The sequence below is a fragment of the Megascapheus bottae genome, chromosome 9, assembly GCF_031878675.1.
Source record: "Megascapheus bottae isolate mThoBot1 chromosome 9, mThoBot2.hap1, whole genome shotgun sequence".
Classification (NCBI taxonomy): domain Eukaryota; kingdom Metazoa; phylum Chordata; class Mammalia; order Rodentia; family Geomyidae; genus Megascapheus; species Megascapheus bottae.
The window spans coordinates 27,042,752-27,063,865 of NC_143517.1; the positions used below are offsets into that span (position 1 = coordinate 27,042,752).

The 21,114-nt window shown below is 42.2% G+C and overlaps 1 protein-coding gene across 1 annotated transcript in view; it reads right to left on the minus strand.

Moving 5' to 3' along the window:
* Positions 1-499: 499 nt before the first annotated feature.
* Positions 500-21,114, minus strand: part of Pag1 (phosphoprotein membrane anchor with glycosphingolipid microdomains 1) — a 59,331-nt gene continuing 38,716 nt past the window's right edge. Inside the window, exons 2-7 of the mRNA XM_090338990.1 lie at positions 18,102-18,308; positions 16,283-16,334; positions 14,857-14,953; positions 11,395-12,002; positions 8,224-8,283; positions 500-3,638 (exon numbers count right to left, since the gene is read on the minus strand). Of these exons, the coding sequence (XP_090195116.1) occupies positions 3,270-3,638; positions 8,224-8,283; positions 11,395-12,002; positions 14,857-14,953; positions 16,283-16,334; positions 18,102-18,226 (1,311 nt within the window). The 5' untranslated portion in view covers positions 18,227-18,308 and the 3' untranslated portion in view covers positions 500-3,269. The remainder of the gene's footprint in view (positions 3,639-8,223; positions 8,284-11,394; positions 12,003-14,856; positions 14,954-16,282; positions 16,335-18,101; positions 18,309-21,114) is intronic.

A 21,114-nucleotide genomic window follows, 5' to 3' on the forward strand; every position in this document is an offset into this window, starting at 1 on the left:
AGAAAGCCCAAGGACAGTGTTCAGGCCCTGAGTTCAAGGCCCAGAACTGGCAAAAAATAATGAAAATTAAGTTAGGAAAATATAGCAACATTCTTAGTTCTCTGTATTGACTTCCTAGTGTAAACTTAGTACCTAATTAGAATTTACTCTGGGATTATGAGGGCAGAAAAACCAGTGACTAACTTTTCACCCACAAACAATATTGGTATTTTTAAAAGCCTTAATAGACTTATTGATTTAGTTTAGATACTGACATGAAAAAAATATATGTAGCCAATATACATAAGGTTTACTTTCTTGTAGAATTTTTCACATCAGTTTTTATTTCACATATAACAGGTATACTTTTCTGATAACACTATTTTTGGAAATGCTAAAAGCAACCTGAGAAACACTTTTAAAACATCTGAACAAAAACAAAGTTATTTCTGACTGAGATAGATGTGAAGTTCTGATTTATAGAATGGGAATATTTTCGTAAATGGCAGATCCTTTGCACAACTACTTAAAGCTAATAATAATGAAAAATTTAAAAATAAAAAAAGTCCCAATATTTTATCATTTTATGTAATTTTATATAATGTAGGTTATTATTATTGAATGCATACTATGGTTTCAATGGTGAATTTAAAGAATACAGTAAATTCTGTTTTTGATAAATACCTTTCCTATATTTAACAATCAGATCAAAATGAAATTTTTAAAGAGTTACAGAATTCTGTCTATCTCATATATACATATGGTGCATTTGTGTGTGTGTGTGTGTGTGTGTGTGTGTGTACAGATTTTAAATCAAAACAGATGCAGGTTATAAAAAGCTGATATTAAACTCAAAATAATGACATATCAAGTCTTTAACAACACATCCAATGCTATAAAGAACAGAGGTGCTTTCTTCAAGTTTACTCTGCTCTCCTTCTACCTTGAACACTACTATTTCTTCTTTTGGAATTGTTGCTGGAGGGTTTATAGTTCTTTTTCAAGAACACAGTATTTTCTATTACAATTTATTCATACTATTGGTTCTCAAATAGGAGAGATATTTTAGTGCATATTTTGCAACTCAAGTGCATAATCTACATTTGAAACCTTCAGGTGGAAATTCTGATTATGAGAGTTTAAGATGCCATGCTCAGTTCTCATGAACTGCTCTCTAATGGAAAGGTTTTGTACTTTAGATAGCATGCCTACTTTCCTGGTTGTAAGGAAAAGTTCTGATTGAAATGAGAAACTGTCTGGTTGTAAGGCGTCCACGGAGGAGGACAGTGCCAGCCATGCAAATGGGTTGGTGAGCAATGTGACCTAATTATCACACATAGTAAGGGAACTTGTGACCTGAGAGGTTGTTGGGTCAAATTCATTAAGACCAAGCAGTAAGAACCAGCAGGCAAATCAGTGCTTCTAAAAACATCTCGACTCAGAAGGGAAGTACTATGCCCTTTCCTGATAAACTCCTCTCAGAGGATCCACAGGCATCTCCCCATTACTTCTAATCAATAGTTATTGTGCTTATGCACATGACATCTTCACCAGGGAGATGAAGCTGATTGAAAAATAATGATGATCAACCAGCTCACCCCAAGAGTTCATTTTTGTCTCAGAAGTGCAATACAGAGCAGACACAAACCTTATACACATACAGGAAGGGAACGGTGTGCCGACAAGCTGGGCTCTGCCACTTACAAGACATTTCCCCCTCCCAGTTGGTGAGGAGAGGAACCAGCAAGATTATTCTTCATCAAAGTCACAGATGCTACAGTGGGAGAGGACAAGGACCTCACTTTGTTTTTCTTATCAGTATAGGAAATACTCTTCATGGGCAAACAGTGGACTACAGAAGTCATTCCTGTTTTTTGTTGCTTTTTTTTTTTTAAAGAGTAAAGTTTAACGATAAGTATGATGCTCTTAGGAGGTACATCATTCATTAGTCACATTTTGTTCTATTTTTATCATTTCAAATACTTCAATATTACCTACTACAACCACTGAAGATGGTTATTTATGCCTTCTGCACTTGTACTCCCAGTGGTTCAGGTATTTTGAACCTGTCGTTCCCAGTACCATTTGAAAAACTGAGTCTTAAAAACCTTCAGTGTTTTAAACACATGTTAAAAAAAAGAATAAGAGCTACTTTTAATTATGTAGCTTATGTGCTTCATGATAGCTTTTCAAAATGAGAATGTAAATCATTGTATATAAACTCAAAATAGGTGATACAGAATATTTTCTGGCATTTTCTAGAAATAAAGCATTCAACATAAAACATCTTACAATGAAAATATAAGAAAATAAATGTTTACATGTTCATATGAGATTACCTTAGGGCAGCAGAAGTCCATATAACTGGTGCAAGCAGTAGAGACCATTGAAACCCACATTTCTGTCCACAGCCCTTCTGGGAAGGCGCCACAGCTACTGCCATATGTGTGGTGGGTATCCCAACATCATGATTAAGGCTCTCTAGTTTGAAGGAATGAACTCTAGTCTTACACAAGTACAGAAGTACCACAATCTTCGGTGAAAACACTGAAACATTCTAGAAAGTTTCCAAACATTGGGCTAAGGGCCTGAGGGACAGGGTTTGACTAGAAAAAGAAAACAAAGTAAGAGTAACTTCAAGTACTTTGGGGGAAAGGATGCTGATGCACAGTGCCAAAATAAGGAGGAGCAGAGTCCTAAGAGACTCCAGGAACATCCTTCCCTTCTCCCCCACAACCTTATTCCCACGCAATCGAGATTCCTAGGAGCCAAAATGGCGGCTCTGGGAGGAAGATGAGCAAGTTGGATGGGAACCAGGAAGTACAGTTTCTCACCATTTGAACACACCTATGCCAGTGCCAAGCCCTGTGGAAGATTGCCCTCGGAATGAACCATAGACATTGGAAGTTTGGAAAATGGAAAATGCCATCTATTTTCAATTAGGAGCAGGGAAGAATGAAGAGTGGAAGAACCTGGTTCCTTCGAATGGCAGTATTTCAGGCAGATGGCGATATAGGTTTCCTTGGAGATCTGCTCTCCAGACCGGTGTGATGAAACCGGATAGCTGGAATCTTGTGCGGTGAGTAAAGGTGATTGAGGAAGTTTTGAGGTGTGCTAGGAGGGCTAGTCCCTGGGGGCAAGTAGATCCGTACCTCACTGTCCCAGAAACTGGGACAGCAGTGTTGGCATCCACAACTGCCTTCAGTTTACTACAGCAGCATATGAACGATAGGCTGGGGTCACGTCTGTCTCCCACAGAAAAACTGGAGCTGGAGACGTGCTATGGCCTGCTAGAGCCTGGTGATGTCTCTGCATTGCTGCAGATCCCCAATGCTCTCATAGTCGTTTTCCTTGGGGACTGGGCCATGGGGACCATTGGTCTCTGGGGGGGCTCTTTCTTCCTCTCTGTTGAGAGTGTGGATTGCTTCATAGTCTGGCTCTGGCTCCTCACTGGGTCTCCTCGCTGGTGGAAATGTGCTGATGCTATTCCCAGTTTTCTCAAAGTCTTTAACAGTAGCATACAGGTCATTACAGGAGGAGGGCGACCTCTGAGGGGCTTCTTTAATGGAGCTGTAGGTGCACTCTGGTGCTTTCAGCGACTGCCCAGATTTATGCATTGATTGTCCAGGTTTATTCACTGAGGAGTACATGGCTGAGATCTAGGAAGCAAAAGGAGACCTGTGAACCTTGTCCCTGTTTTGGTGATAAGATACATACATAGCACTTATGGGCTTTAAGATTTGCATTTGTTATCTACATCCATCATTGAATATATTACTAGAGACCGATGAAGACATTATTCATTACTGTTTTTTTTTCTTTCTTTCTTTTTTGTGGGTCATGGGACTTGAACTCTGGTCCAGGGTGCTGTCCCTGAGCTCTTCAGCTCAAGGCTAGTGCTCTATCACTTCAAACCACAGCACTACTTCCATTTTTCTGGTGGTTACTTGGAGGTAAGAGTCTTATGTTCTTCAGTGCCCGGGCTGGCTTTGAACAAGATCTCAGCCTCCTGAGTAGCTAGGATTACAGGCATGGGCCACTGCGCCCACTTCTATTCTTTACTTTGTATGCAGATCAACCCATTCATTCAATTCCTTATGAAGCACATTTTTTTTTTTTTTTGCCAGTCCTGGGCTTAATCTCAGGGCCTGAGCACTGTCCTTGGATTTTTTTCAAGGCTAGAACTCTACCACTTGAGCCTCAGTACCACTTCTGGCTTTTTCTAAGTATGTGGTACCAAGGAATTGAACCTGGGACTTCGTGCATGCTAGGCATGCACTCTACCACTAGGCCAAACTCCAGGCCCCATGAAGCATGTTTTATGGGACCCAGGACAGCTGGAGGAGTGGTGCTCAGAAGTGCAGCACCTGCGTTATTCAAGTTCCATGTTGGGACGACATTTCTGGCTTCAAAATCTGATCCTCTGACCTCAGCCTCCTAAGTAGCTGGGATTACAGGTATGTACCACCCCTGCCCCCTTGGCCATTGTTTGGGTTTTGGGACAGGATCTCACTGTTTTGCCTAGGCTAATTCTGAAACCACTATGTAGCCTATGTTAGCTTTGAACTGGGGATCTTCTTTCATCCCTAAATAGGCTAGGCTTACAGGTATGTGCCACCATCATTGGCTCAAGAAAAAATCATTTTTTAAAAAATTGTTGGAATAATGTATAGAGGGATTACAGTTACATTTGTCAGGTAGTGGGTACATTACTTCTCACATATTGATACCCCTTCTCATGTTTTTGTTCCCATATCCCTCTCCCCACCCTCTCCCAATCATCTTGTTTTCCCCCCTTCCCTTTCCTATTTCAAATAAACAAATAAACATATATACAATATACCAGGTAACAAAGTCAGAAACAGTAATAAGAAATTAACCAAAGGGCAACAAAAGAGAAGAGAAATAACATAGTACATTAAGAACAACAGTCACTCAAGGTAAAGCTCTTGTTTCCATATCCTAGAGATCCTTTCAGTTAGTCTCATCCTATATGACCTTATATATCTAGGCTTTGAACTATTGTAATCCTCTGCTAGGAGAGTCCTAGATGTGTACTAATTATTACAAATGAGGGAAACCATTGAGCCTATGTTCCTTTGGGCCTGGCTTACTTCACTTAATATGATGAAAAAAATCATTTTTATGTGTAACTCAGTCAACTCAAATGAATTTGAAGTCCACTTATGGTTGCTTCATCCCATAACAAGAGCTGGATCTTTGCCAAGAATACATTCACAGCATTGCTAACATACCACATATAATCTCTAGTATCAAGCAGGATTTTTTAGGTAATGATAGATTAAATGTACCAACTAAGAGATAGTTGGGGAGCTTTATTTTACTGTTAGAACTCATGATTGCAAACAAAATATATCCTCTATTTTCCTTGTATTTTTAAAAAACCATAGTGATTAATTCATTCTAAAACCGAGGAAATAAATAAACATGTTTCCTAACAGATGCCTGGCTCCCCAAGTGTGGAGGGGCATTCTCCTGCTTTCCCAGATCTCACATACTGTGGGTGAGGTTTCCAGCTGGCCTAGAAGCTTCCAAAGATGGGTGGCCTGCTGTGTGTTAACTGGTCATTTGCATGAGAAGTTTTCACTCCCAGACTGTGGCTCAGTTCTGCTAAGGCAGTGACAGAGAAAGTGCCTTTGGAAAACTCTTACCAGGTGGTCCTGACTGTTGTAATGAATAGGAAGTTTACATTCTCATGTTACAGGTCCCAATTGAAGAGGCACTCTCAGGCTAAGAATGATCATTTTATGAATTTAGAAAGAATAAAAGGAAATGTGTTGTTTTACATAGTGAGATATGAAAAGATGAACTTTATCATCTAAAAGGTAGCACAGTGAAAAACATAGACCCATTATAAAGGAATGAACCATGCAGAACAGTGACCAGGGAAGCAGCCTGCCCTTGAAGGGGGAGGTCAAGGGCAACAGAGACATCTGTACTTAGATGGTAAGATGCTAAGTGGCTCTTCCACACGCAGTTTCTCTTCTCAACTTCCTTCCCATTGTTTCCCACCAATAATGACCACTAGTCTTTGTAAGAGTTCCTACTGTTTACAATTTTAGGCTTGAAAATTTATTTGCAATTTAAAACTTACTCTTGGAATGAGCTCCACATCAGAGGACATCATTGGACCGACTGACCAACCTCCTTCCCTCCCTCCCTCCCTTCCTTCTTTCTGAGCTCTTCAGCTCAAGTCTAGTGATCTACCATTTGGGTCACGACACCACTTCTGGTTTTCTGATAGTTAATTGGAGATAAGAGTCTCATGAACTTGTGCCTGGACAATCTTCAGATCCAGCCTCCTGAGTAGCTAGGATTACAGGTGTGAACCTCTGGTGCCTAGCTCCTCCCCCGCCCCCCCTCAGTCTGTCTCTCACTTTCAAAGCTGCTCAAACCTTCTAATAACCCTTGGGAATGTTTTCTGTGAGTATTTCTAGCTTATTTCTAATATGCAGACAGGCTTCTCTTCAAGCCTCTTGGCCATTTTGCTTTTCTGTTTTTTTGTTTAAATTTTCTTCTCATTTGAACATTATTACTCATTCTGCATATTGTTATGATATTTTCATAAATTATTCTTTGTCTTTTTCCATTCCTTTCATTTTTATCTTTTCTTCATCATTCTTGTAAGCCAAAACAGTCATATTTAAAGCGTAGATCTCTGTTTTAGTCTGGGCTATCTAACACTGTAAGAATGCAAAAACAAATGATTTCTAGGCTTCTTCCTTCCCACTACCCCTATCTTCCTAACCTGAATGGTTGGAAACTGCAGTTCTTTATTTCATATTCAAACTTTTTATCAGTATCACTAGGCACTATATTCACAACCGCATTCAAGTATACTGGACTTAGAATTTATTTGAAAGGATCATTGCCAAGATTTCTTTTATATCCTTCCCTGTGTTAAAACCCCAAACAGTTCTTCTGGCTGTAGAAAGCTGACTTGAAGGAGCTGCCTTGGGAACTGGGAAGGACACTGTTCTCCTGTGAGGCCCAGCTGAACTTAGGTGCTTGTGACACAGTGAGAGGTACATTTAAAGAGACTTGGCTAAGGACAACAGCTGGGACAGTAAGGGATAGGAGGAACAAAGAATGACTTCTAACATCTTGGAGCAAGAAAGAATACGTGGCAGGTCCATTCCCAGGGAAAGGCAGCATGTAGGGGGTTAAGAGGTATCATCTTTAAAGTAGCAAAATGTTCCTTAAATTTTAACGCAGGAGATTGTCTTCATATTTTAACAGTTCACTAACGCAGATGAAGATGTACACTGATTTTACACAGGGAATGCTAGCATGTTCTAGTGAATGATTCTAGATCATTTAAAACATTCATTTGTCTGCCTGAGCCCAGCTCCACACATAGCACACATATGGTTTTCACATACACATACACATACACATACACACATACTATAACTTTTAGTTTTTCTTAATAGTCTAGTGAATTTTTAGCTGTGATTCTTGAGAACACAAGATCTGTTTTTGTTGGCTACAATATCTGATCGATCATAGCTTTGGCTTAAATTATACTTCCTAAAGGTACCTGCTCTTTGCACCTGAAAGTCCCCATAGAAACCTTCTTCTTACAGCCGGGTGCAGTGGCTCACATCTGTAACTTTTGCTACTCAGGAGGCTAAGATCTGAGGGTCACAGTTCAAAGCCAGCCTAAGCACAAAAACACAAAAACCCCTGAGATTCCTTATCTTCAATTGCCTACCAGAAAACCAGAAGTGCGCTATGACTCAAGTGGTAGAGTGCTAGCCTTGCACTGAAGAGCTCAGGGACAGTGCCCAGGCCCAGAGTGATGGACAAACAAAAACAAAGAAAGAAAGAAAGAAAGAATTTGATCCCAAGTGGGATTAAATTCTCTACACCTACTTGTCCCAGTGCTTGGAATTTTCTAGCTCACTGTTGACTTCCAATGCTCCTGTACTGAAAAAAATTTCCATCTCCTTATCTTTTCTTACTATGTATGCTGGACCTTTCCTTCTTAGCCAGTGTCAGGTCCTTTGCTGACTAGTTCATCCTTATGCTTTGGCTTACTGTCTGCTAATCACCCTCTCCACATATAGTGAGTGACAAGTTCCAAACCTTGACCTTCAAATTGTGCTGAAATAAGTATTGCAGCTCTTTCAGACCAAAGGAAACATCACAGTACATTTATCCCAAGGGAGGCATTCTATTTCCATATCATGAGCTGGTTATTTCAAAAGAAACAATACTTACCTCCTCTTCTGTGAGAGTTGGGTCTTCTTCCCGTGACTTGTATGACAAGGAGCTGTATCTCTGTCGGTCAAACATACAGAGTAAGTCATTTGAAGCCAATAATCCAGCCTGTCTTTAACATGTCTCCATGTATCAGTCTATAAACTGTTTTCAGGGGGCTGGGAGTTTGGCCTAGTGGTAGAGTGCTTGCCTAGCATTCGCGAAGACCCGGGTTCAATTCCTTGGTACCACATACTTAGAAAAAGCCAGAAATGGTGCTGAGGCTCAAGTGGTAGAGTTCTAGCCTTGAGAAAAATCCAAGGACAGTGCTCAGGCCCTGAGATTAAGCCCAGGACTGGCAAAAAAAAAAAAAAAAAAAGAAAGAAAACAAAAACTGTCTTCAAACTTGGTACCAATGTTTCACATGCATAATCCTACCTACTCAGGAAGCTGAGGACTGTGATCTGAAGATAGACTGGGCAGGAAAAGTCCAAGATACTTCTTACCTTCAGTTAACTACCAAAAAGCTGGAGGTAGACCAGTTGTAGAGCACCAGACTTGAGCACAAAAAAAGCTACGGGCCCGAGTACAAGCCTTAAAATTGACTCTGTCTCTCTGTCTCTGTCTCTGTCTCTGTCTGTCTCCCTCCCTCCCTCTCTCTCTCTCTCTCTCTCTCTCTCTCTCTCTCTCTCTCTCTCTCTCTCTGTCTCTCTGTCTCTGTCTCTGTCTCTGTCTCTGTCTCTGTCTCTGTCTCTCTCTCTCTCACACACACACACACACACACACACACACACACACACACACACACAGAGGCAAAAACATTTTCAGATTGTCATGGAATACAAAATAATTATGTGAGATGTCTGAGAAACAAACACACGTATTCTATGTACGTATGATGTTTTTGGCTACCTTGGCAGCATTACATAGAAATGTCTTCATATTTTACATTTACATCTTCAGGTACAGATAAACAAAACTTTTTAGATTACTGTTTAACCTTCTGTCACTGAGGAACTGATAACTTGTGGAGAACTGATGATGGGAAAGGTTTTTCTTTTCAAATCAAATACATACACACATTGCATGTCTATAGTTACTAATTATCAGAAAGGTTTTGGAAACTCTTTGAAATAAACAGGGAATCAATTGTCATGTGGGGCTTTCTCCAACTCACTTCCCAATACTTTGGCTCTTAGCTTCCTAGCTATCTCACTTAACACATTTCTTGTCTCAGTTTTTGGTGATGTGAACAAAGGTGTATTCTTCCAAACCTTGTCCTCCAGTTCCTCTTCTGCCTTTTCCCCCACGGATGGTGCCACGGCACACGGATCTCATTCTCTCACTTGTATCCAGACCTGTACCCACCTCAAATCCACAGCCCTCTACCAACACAGTTCCCAGAAACCTCTTTCAGAATACTAGTCATTATTCAGGCTTTTTATTTCTATAACCCAATTCCAATAGTCTTTCACCACTGGTCACATCCAGCCATTTTTTTTCTTTCTTTTTATTTTTGGTCTTGGGACTTGAACTCAGGGCCTGAGTGCTGTCCCTGAACTCTTCAGCTCAAGGCTAGTGCTCTATCACTTTGAACCATAGCACCACTTCTATATTTCTGGTGGTTAATTGGAGGTAAGAGTCTCACACACTTTTCCCCCTGGGTTGGCTCTGCACCTCAGTCCTCAGATCTCAGCCTCCTGAGTAGCTAGGATTCCAGGTGTGAGTCACCAGCTCCTGGCCCAGCTATCTTTTCTATCTTTCCCATTCTCCTTGGTATCTTTCTGCTCTGTATCACCAAGCTTATGGGGAGTGTAGAGAGAATAGTTCTCCTTCCTCCTTTTCCTTTCTCTTTCTCTCTCTCTCTCTCTCTCTCTCTCTCTCTCTCTCTCTCTCTCTCTCTATCTCTTTCTCCTTCCTTCCTTCCTTCCTTCCTTCCTTCCTTCCTTCCTTCCTTCCTTCCTTCCTTCCTTCCTTCCTTCCTTCCTTTCTCTTTTGCCAGTCCTAGGGCTTGAATTCAGGACCTGGGCACTGTCCTAGAGCCTTCTCAAGGCTATAGCTCTACTAATTGAGCCACAGCACCACTTCCTGCTTTTCCTGTGTATGTGGTACTGAGGAACCCAGGGCTTGGTGCATGCTAGGCAAGCACTCTACCACTAGGCCACTCTCCCAGCCCACCCTTTTATTCTGTAGTTTGGAAGAGGAAAAAAGCCTAAAAGGAGTTTGGGGAAAGTTACCTGAGCTATCATTTAAGTATGATTATAGGTTTTGTTATCTTTCTATATGCGAGGTGACAAACACCAGACTTCATTTTGCAGTTTATGAGCATGATCATGAGCACTTTTACTGGTGATGTCAACAGCTGACATGGAAAGCTGAAACACAGCCACAGAACAGACTTCCTTATGGGAATCAGCATAAGCAGGGCTTTTCTCACCTTGAATTCCAAAAGTATGGTGAGGTTACAACTGGGTGACCAATGCTGTTCTTCCTACCAGAATCTGGACTCAAGGGGGACTTTGTGTGTGTGTGTGTGTGTGTGTGTAGAACAAAAATCAGGTCCTAGTTGCTTATAGCACACTGGGCCTAGCGAAATCCTGAGGAGATCTGACAACTAGAGAAGCAAAGTTGATTATGGCTGGGCTATCCAATTACACATATTCGTAGAAAGCCGTGGATTGCATGTACATTTTAGAGCTTTGCTGAATGTATAAACTTTAGAGCTGTATGTTATTGTTTAACATACAAAGCTCTTCACTGGTTTCTACGAAAACATACACAATTGGCTGTAATCAGACACACATGCATGTTGGCTCTCTCTGTATACACCACAATGATTTGATTTCTGGGACCTGGAAGGGTCAAGGCCACTACAGTGCTTGCAACAGCAATAAGCAGAAAAGATAAACCATGTGGCCAAGTGTAGTCTCTTTCTATCATTTGTAGTCTTTGGTGTATGTAAAACTAATAGCTGGTCTTAATTAGACCAGCTAGGATGTAGGAACTGGAAAATACCCAAGTAAGGTGATGAGAGAGAACTATTTTTATAAACACGAGTTCTCAGTCTTCTATTACTTGGGGCGGGGGGGGGGGGGGAGAAAGCCAAACACAGCTTATATTAAAACAGCTTTCATCACTCAACAAACTCCTTGGCAGGATAAAAGCTCTGGAAAGCGGAAGCGCACAGCCTACCTTATTGGTTTCGCTGGTCCCAGGTGAAGCCTGCTCTTCTGCCCCTCCCTCCTCCTCCTCCTTGTCCTGCAGGGTCTCATTCTCATCCAGGAGTTTCACAGGAACAGGTGGCGGGGCCTCCTCCTCCTCCGCCTCACATGAAGTCTCAAGCACACTCTCAGCATTGGTACTCTGGCGACACTTTTTGTTCCTGTCTACTGAGGCGTACTCAGCAAACTCTGCTTTGCCTTCAGATGGAGGCCCAGGAAGATCTTTCAGTGCACAAATAGACTTGGACTTGCCTTGGCCTTTGTCTAGGTGTGCAGCCGTGGCCACCTCCTTGATCTCCTTCACCGTCTCATACAAGCAGTCCTCCACTATGTTTTCCTGGGACGAACTGTCCTTCAGCACCTCATAAGGCCCTTCCACGCCTGGCCCCTGCTCACTGTCCACGCTTCTTGTGGTGAGCATGTCCACTGAGCTCTCAGGGGGAATGCTGGGTAGCTCCCGGCTCTGATGACACTTGGGCTTCCCTGTGCTGTCCTGTGAGTCAAGCAGATCTGAAGCTGAGGTCTGGACTTCCTCGTAATGTTGCATGCAGGTCAGGGTGCTGCTGTCCTCTGAAAGAACTGGAAGAGCAGAAGAGCATTCCTTCAACAAGGAGCTCAGCCCATCAGATAACCTAACATTAGGTTACATCTCCAAGACACTTGCTTTCATATGACACATTTTGAAGTCATTTGGTATTCTCATATTTTAATCATATTTTATTTTTTAATGTTTTTTATTTCTTTCTGGTATTGGGGTTTGAACTCAGGGCTTTCTTGATTGGCTGGTGCTCTACTACTTGAACCACATCTCTAGCTCAGCTTTTTGCTACTTTGGAGATGGAATCTTTTGGACTTTTCTTCTTCAAGCTTGCTTCAAACCATGATCTAGATATCAGCCATTGGTTCCAGACTTCGATCACAATTTAAATAGAAACCACCTATTGCATCTTTCTCAGTACAAAATTTAATAAGTGGTCTGGCTATACTTTGATTCAATATTTCTTATTATTACTCTTAGTAAGCCTGATGTAAGCAATGTTCTGTGAGAGAGGATGAAAGTGATGATGGATGGGGCCAAATTGTAGGAGGCTGGACATGAAAAAAGGATGGCCATCTATCCTCACAGTTCACTTTTTGGAAGCAACAGGGTAAAAATACATATGTAAGACAGCATCACAAAGCTATGCTTTTTCAAAGTCCCCTCCCCCATCTCATCCCTGCTCTCTGAATCTCTATCAAATTAGTATGTTCAAATGTGAAATTCTTCTACTCAGGATATAGAGAATGAATTGAGGCCAGCAAAAGTTAGTAAGACTTCATCTCAAAACCAAGCCAGGACTTGGGCACTGATAGCATTGCAGTTCTAGCAAATCAGGAGGCTGAGACCTGAGAATCACTGTACGAAGCCAGCCTGGACTGAAAAGTCTTTGAGATTCTTATCTCCAACTAGCCACCAAAAAGTCTGAAATGGAGGTATGTGTAAAGTGGCAGGGCACCAGCTTTCAGCAAAAGAGCTAAGGGACAAAGTCAAGGCACTGAGTTCAAGTCTCAGCGCCAAAAAAACAAAATAAAACAGAACAACAAGCCAGGAATGGCACATAGACTTGCAATTCCAGCTATTCAGGAAGCAGAAATTAGGGGGCCATGATTTGAGGCATAGGCAAAAGGATGAGACCCTATCAAACTAAAGCTAAAGAACTGGGATGTGTGGCTCAAGTAGCAGAATGCTTGCCTAGGAAGTGCAAGGCCTTGAGTTCAGTCCCCATTACTACCAAATATGAACAAATAAAGACACATGTCAAACTGAACAGAAATGGTGCCAAGTGAAGTCATTCTTTTGTCAATGGTTGTTATAGAATGCCTACTGAGTTTCAGGAAGAGCCTGAGGCAGGTGAAGAAGTCTCAATGAGCAGAATAGAAACCTGCTGCTATAGTACCCAAAGAAGTAGTTATATTCTTTACATTACTGTCTCGCATATTTGTGGGGAAGGGTGCTGGAAATAGTGGGGCACACGGGAAAAATATCGGATCCCTCAACCCTCTGAATTTAGTTACCACCACTCCGCATTTAAACACTATCACCCTCATCCTGGGGAAAGCCTTCTGCCCTGGAGTTCTGATTGTGTCATGGGGGTCAGAAAATCAGCACTGGTATTAGAGAACTTGGGGATGAATTCTGACTACCTCAGTTTTCTTACCAGCAAATGACAGGGAGACATTGCGGGGTGTGTGTGTGTGTGTGTGTGTGTAGAAAAGGAACCCCCAGAGGATAAATGAGGCAGAGCCTAGAAGGACCAGTGAAATAAACCATAAATGACTGCTTCCTGAACACAGAAGGTGAGGACAGAGGGCTGAGGAGACAACAGAGCATGCTGTGGTGGCCCTAAGTCTTTCTACCCTTCTGGGAACTGGGGTTTGTCCATAAGCTCATTGCCAAGTGACCGTATGTATGTATGAAGGGAGGGAAGGACACCCTCCCAGGGCACTTCCAGTTTCATTGCTAAGTGATTCCTTCCTGTCTGCACACCCTGTTTCCACTCAGGGGGAAGTGTATCATAAGCTGTAAACCACAAAGCAAATGTAATTGCCGCTTCTGTGAGTGAGCACAAAGCGCGTGTGAAGAGGCTGGGATGTAGAGTACTCTGAGCACAGGCCCAAGACTCCAACTGCCTGGTTCACTGGTTCACGACTGGTGGCTCATGCCTATAACTCTACCTACTCAGGAGGCTGAGGTCTGGGCACTGTGGTCAAAAGCTGGCCTGGGGAAGGAAAGTCCATGAGATTCTTATGTCCAATAAAAACTACCAAAAAGAGGTGGATGTGGAAGTGTGGCTCAAGTGGTAGAGTACTAGCCTTGTGTTCAAAAGCTCAGAGATAGCACTGCGGCCCTGAATTTAAGATCCAGGCCCAGCAAAACAAAAAGCAAGCAAACAAAAAAATCCTCCCCCAAACTAACTTCCAGATCCTGGAGCTCAGTGACTGTAAGTTCTTGGTGAAATTATTCACCTCTCTGTGACTGGCAGAGGGGATAACCAGTCCCCTTTGCTATTGCCAGAGGGAGGTCTGCAGATGGATCAGGGGTCAGCTGACTGTGAGGAGAGAGAAGAGAATACTGGACCTTCAAGATGGCAAAAAGGAAATGACATGTTTGTTATAAGTGAAAGAGGGAGTGAGTGAGGCAGAAAGAAATGTGACGATGGAGGTAGGAGGTAAAAATATTACCATGGATAATGGCAATCTTTCTGGGTTGGGGTGAATGACTTAACACACATATAAATCTTAGAGCAATGGCTGGAATGCAGGAGCCAATTATTAGATATTTATCCACATACATGAATATCTACACGCTTTCCGATTTCTGAGCTACATTTTAAAAGAGCACTTGTGCGGGTGATGAGGCCAGGTGGGAAGTTGGTATTTTTGCAGCACTTACTGTCACCATTCGTGAGCATTCCATTCTGCTCACTGCTTGCAAGGGGGTCCGTTACGAGGCTGGTTGCGGAACGGCTGAACATCTCCTTGTCTGATGGCTGCAAAAACAAACAATCCACAGTGCTGAGAAGCTAAGAAATATAGCAAAAAATAGTACACACACTTAAGGGCTCACACAGCCCCCCAACCTCATGATTTGACGGTGTGTCCCAAGAATCTCAGAGAAACCAGCCATCTCCCTACTTGATGATCATCAAATGAGAACCTATCTCTGATCAAGCCAGGGAGGAGAACCAGAAGTTACAGTACAAGTCAAACTGAATAACAGGTGTGACACACATGGTCAAGTGTCACTCACTGTCACCTTAAGAGAAAAGACTTAAAACTGGTAAAGCTCAGACCATGCCCCGGGTTTCACTGATTTCTGAGACTTTGGAACCATCATGCCACCATGGTTCATAAAAAAATATTCTACATAGCTTTGCAAACTTTTCCCAAACACGCATGGGACACTTGGAGGGATGGCATACCCAGCTTGTTTCTTGATGGCTATATGGTGTTGACACTGCCTGGAATAATTTGCCAGGTGAAGTTATCACTAAGCCTAGGCAGAATTGTGCTTTTCTCAATGTAGTTCTTTAAATGCCCAACGGACTCCAGATTGCAGCCAGATCGAATTAGTGTATGATTCCCCCCCCCCCATCCTTGTCAGGACTTAAAAATTCTGAAGATAGGAACATGTCAGCTGGTTGGATTTCCTGTTCCATATTCGGACTCATCCAAACTTCCTTTTTTGTACCCTAGTGACTCACCTAGTGTGTGCCTGACCTTGCAAAATGATGTTCTATGTAGGAGTCATTGTTGCTGACACTAGTGAAGATAAGGTCACATTAGGATAGGGTAGTCCAATATGTCTGGTATCTTTATAAACCAAGGGACAAGTTTGTTTAAAAAGGGGAAAGTTAGACTCCCGGAGGGAAGTCCATGTAGAGGGAGACAGCCATGGGAGGGCAGAGGCAGAGACAGGAATGATGCATCCATAGAGAAGGAAGGTCAAAGGATATAGCAAACTCTCAGAAAGCAGGAGGGCCTGGGGCCTAACGCCTTGGTTTTTGGCTTTTGCCTTCCACAACAGAGAATACAACTGCTATTGAATCCACTTGTTTGCCCTCCCAGACTCACGCAGGCAAAATAGAAGCATCCTTATGGTATGTGGGTGCCAGTATAGGCACCCCCATTTCAGAAGCCCTCAGTTGACCTGGCCAACTACAAGATCTGCAAGCCAGAGTGACACCAATGGACAGAAGGTCACATTCACTTCTGCCCATTTCAGTCAGATAATTAGTGGTGACTCACTTGGATGTGTGGCTTTTAAAGCACATAGACAGAGGTCAGACAGAAAGACAGGCAGACAGACACAGGCTCACCACATTCATTAGATTCTCATGGTCTCCACTGTGCAGCCTTGGTTTCTTCTCTCTGAAATGGAAAATAAGACATTGATTTAAATGTTCAATGTGTCCTTTAAAGTCAAACCCACACTGTCTTTTCCTATCCTAACTCTTGCTAAACTTTAGATCTCTCTTGTTTTAAGAAACAAGAGAAAAGACTGGACGACAGTCAGTGGGCCTTTGTACTTGTCTAGGGTCTGAAGAGGTCAAATTTGACAAGGACTGTTCCCCTTTGGTGAGAACCCTTTTCTCAGAAGTAGACACAAGAGGACCAAGGCTGGGGTCTAGAATTCCAGAAAGAGTTCTATCATTTCTTAGGAAATCCAAACAATTATTTCATCTCTTCATTTAAATCACACACTGTTATGGAACAAAGAAAAATACAAATTTTGGCATGTCAGTAATAGTACCTCTCTTAGGATGAGTCATATATACTTCTAGTTTATGGAAAAGTCAAATGAAAATAGAAAGTTAAAAAAAAAAAAAAAGAAAATAGAAAGTTTTCAGTCAGGCCAATCCACAAAGCCTTTGGGTGTATACCAATTTATTCTGTGTATGAGACAAGAGTGACACCTCGTGGCAGTATCAGAAATTTCAGCAGTAGATCCTTCCAGACCTGAGAGGGCCAGTAGTATGGTCACCTCTGTCTCCTTTTCATAGCCATTGGACCTGCCTAGCTATGGAGACCTGGCTCCATTCTAGGTAGGAGCCTATATGGGGTCTGAGAGTCTGGATTTTCTTCTCCAGAAAGGTTTTTTTTGTGGGTCATGGAGCTTGAACTCTGGACTGGGCGCTGTCCCTGAGCTCTTCAGCTCAAGGCTACCACCCTACCCCTTGAGCTACAGCATTATTTCCCATTTTCTAGAAGTTAATTGGAGATAAGTCTGACAGTCTTTAGTGCCCAGACTGTGTTTGAAACTTGATCTTCAGATCTCAGCCTCTTGAGTAGCTAGGATTACAGGTGTGAGCCACCACTCCCTGCCTCCTGACAGATTTTTAAATGGCACTTGTCCAGTTTGTTCTGAAAATAAGAGGACAGCTAGATTGAGGTGGGTCCCCAGGAGCATGAAATAACATGGCCCATCCCAGAAGGCTGCATGCAACACAGGTGTGACTGAAATCACAACTGTTACTAAGAAATCACCCCCGATAACCCCAATTTTCTTTTTTTCTGAATAAAGACATCTTTATTTTTAAAGGGAGGCAGTACGTGATATTTTGCACGAGACAGAGAAGAGAGACAGCATAATTCTAAAAGAAAGAAAAAGGCACTGATAATGATTTTACATATAACATTATTCTCTTCTAGGAAAATGAATGGGAAACTTCAGTTTTAAATCACACATTTTAATTTCCCAGGTCAGCCTGGAAGGAAACATCCATGGGGCTCCCTCCAACAGGAAGAAGCTGAGTGTGGTGGCATGTGCCTTGCGTCACTGCTATGGTGGGAGAGGAAAGACAGGAGGAGCATGGTCTAGGCATGTATTCAGACAGGAAGGAGATCCTATCTCAAAAAGAATTAGCACAAAACAGGGCTGGAAGCATGGCATAGTGGCAGAGCACTTACCCACTAAGTGCAAGGCTCTGAGTGAAAAACCTAGCACTGCCAAAAAAATTCATTCTGAGTTAAAAATATAGGAAGGTTTTCTTAATCCTTCCCCAGCAAACACAGTAGACATTTCTACTTATTTAGTGAAGAGACCCTTTGCCAACAGAGCGACCTAAAGTAATTTGAATTTAGGAGTCTGCAAATATCTGTGCAGTAGGGTTTTGTCTATAACTAACTGGCTCTCACCTGTCACAACTAGAGCACAGGAAGATGAGGAAGGCGATGAGGAAGAACATGGCGGCAGCTGCCAAACTCGCACACAGGATGGTCTGCACCTGCCCATGGCTCAGCACACTCTCTGCAGGTCCCATGATGACAGCAGGAAATGGCACCGATGATGGAGGGAGTCAGTACTTCAAAGGTGGCTGCATAGGGATGGAGGGCTGGGTCCTCCTGCAAAGCAAGCAGAGCATTGTAAAGGCGCCAGAACCTGGAAGAAATGGAGTGAGTATTCCTAATTAAAAAATCTAAGATCTAAATTGACCCCAAATCCTATCTTTCTGAGTACTGGCATGATGCCACAAGTGGAAATGCCCACACCTGACTTCGAGTGACAGGTAGGTCAAAATGCATGCCCAAGTCCAGCCAGCTCACTTTCTCCAGGAGATATACTCCTGGCTGCCCCATCTGTCACCGCTGGTGTTAGCCCCATCAAATGCTTCTCTCCAGTGCCCAAAAAACAAAGCGCCCCCCCCACCGGAAAAAAAAATTGTCAGGCTGTGTGCAGAAGGTGAATATGAAAGGAATTTTATGTCCAGATTTAGGCCCCTTCCAAAAGATACTCCATTACAGGTCTGCAAAGGTTTTGCAAAATCCGACAAAATCCCAACCCCTTGGGTTTTAGATAAGAAATATTCAACCTGTAATTAGATTCCCAGGGTTGGGGAGCATAAGGTCTCAGAGCAAAGTCAGGGAGGCGTGTGCAGGAAGCAGATGCGATTGTGCTGGCTCTGGGCCATTCCCTTCTGTGGTTACTTTCCCTTCATGGTCAGGTGTAAACATGTCAAGTGGGAAAGCACCAGTGCCTAACAGTATTTGGAACAATGCTTATCTTACCATATTGCTATGTTTGGAGGATAAATTACTTATTTTATTTTTATTTGGAGTTAGAATTCAGGGCTTCCTGTTTGCTAGGCAGGAGCTCTATTTCTTTAGCTACTTTGCCAGTCCTTTGTGTTCTGGTTATTTTTTAGATAGGGTCTCCCTTTAGTCCTCAAGCTGTCCTGGATTGCAATCCTCAGACTTTTTGCTATAGCTAGGATGGCAGGCGTGTGCCACCACACCCAGCTTTTTCTGTTGAGAGCTTTTTTTCTGTTGAGCTTTTTCTGTATGGTCTTAATACTTTTTTTTTATTTTCCTGTTGGCTAAAGCCATGATCTTCTTGATCTCCGCCTCCTGAATACCTGGGATGAAAAGGGTGTGTGAGTATACTCAGCTATGCATTGAGGTGAGGGTATTATCAACATTTTTTGCTCTGTTTGGCTTGACTCAGATGGTGAGCAGTTATGCTTACTAGGGGATGGATTCTAAATGTCTTCAAATAAGGATCCCAATTATTCTGAGGCAAGTAAATACATGTTTATATAGGTCCATTTCTTTTAAATTATCAAAACAAAACATTTTTATATAGCTTTTGCAAACATGCAATTCCTTATCTGTGCCTTACTGTCATCGCTGACCCCTTAAGCTATCCAAGTCCCTTTCCTCTTAGAAAGTTTAGGGTCACCAATGTCATTCTTTAAAGAAATAGAAGAGGCAATCCAAAATTTCATATGGAATAATAAAAGACCCCGTATAGTAAAAACACTTCTTAGCAGAAAGAACAGCGCTGGAGGAATTTCAATTCCAAACTTTAGACTCTATTACAGAGCTATAATTCTCAAAATAGCTTGGTACTGGCACAGGAACAGGCCTGAAGACCAATGGAATAGAACTGAGGACCCAGATATTAAACCACAGACCTATGGCCACCTAATCTTTGACAAGGGAGCCAAAAAAATAGAATGGAAGAAAGACAGCCTCTTCAACAAGTTGTGCTGGCAGAACTGGTTAAGCACCTGCAGAAAACTAAAGTTGGATCCTTCTTTGTCACCTTGCACTAGAATTAACTCCAAATGGATCAAAGACCTGGAGGTAAAAGCTGACACACTGAAAACTCTACAGGAAAGAATAGGAGATACACTAGGCCTCCTTGGCACAGGTCGAAACTTTCTTAATAAGGACCAAGAATCACAACAAATCAGAGAAAGGCTGGATAAGTGGGACTGCATTAAACTGCAGAGCTTTTGTATGGCAAAGGACATAGCTAGTAAACTAATCAGGAAGCCTACAGAGTGGGAGAAGATCTTCACCAACCAAACAACGGACAAAGGCCTCATATCTAAAATATATCAACAACTCAAAAAATTGAATCACTCCAAAACCAACCTCCAAAGTAACAACCATCCCATTAAAAAATGGGCCAAAGAGAGTCTTCTCTGAAGAAGAAACAAAAATGGCCTATAGACACATGAAGAAATGCTCAACATCTCTGGTCATAAAAGAAATGCAAATCAAAACAACTCTAAGATTCCACCTCACTCCAGCTAGAATGGCCAGGATCAGGAAAACAAATGACAACAGATGCTGGAGGGGATGTGGCCAGGAGGGATCACTACTACACTGTTGGTGGGAGTGCAAACTCATTCAACCACTATGGAAAGCAGTATGGCAGTTCCTCAAAAGGCTAAACATAGAGCTCCCCTATGACTCAGCAATTCCACTACTTGGCATTTACCCAACCACCCAGAAACAAGGACATACTAAACCCACTAGCACAACAATGTTCATTGCAGCACTATTCACCATAGCAAAGATATGGAAACAACCTAGATGTCCCTCAGTTGATGAGTGGATCAACAAGTTGTGGTATTTATACACAATGGAATTCTATGCTGCTGTCAGAAAGAATGACATTTTCCCCATTTGTTAGGAAATGGAAAGACTTAGAAAAAATCATATTAAGTGAAGTAAGCCAGACTCAAAGGAACTTAGGCTCAGTGGTTTCCCTCATTCGTCATAATCAGTAGAAACCTTCGGCTCTACTAGCAGAGATTTGCAATAGAGCAAAATCTTGATACATAAGGACATATAATGCGAAGCTAATTGAAAGGACCTCCAGGATATTGAAACAAAAGCCATATAATGAATGATTGTTGTC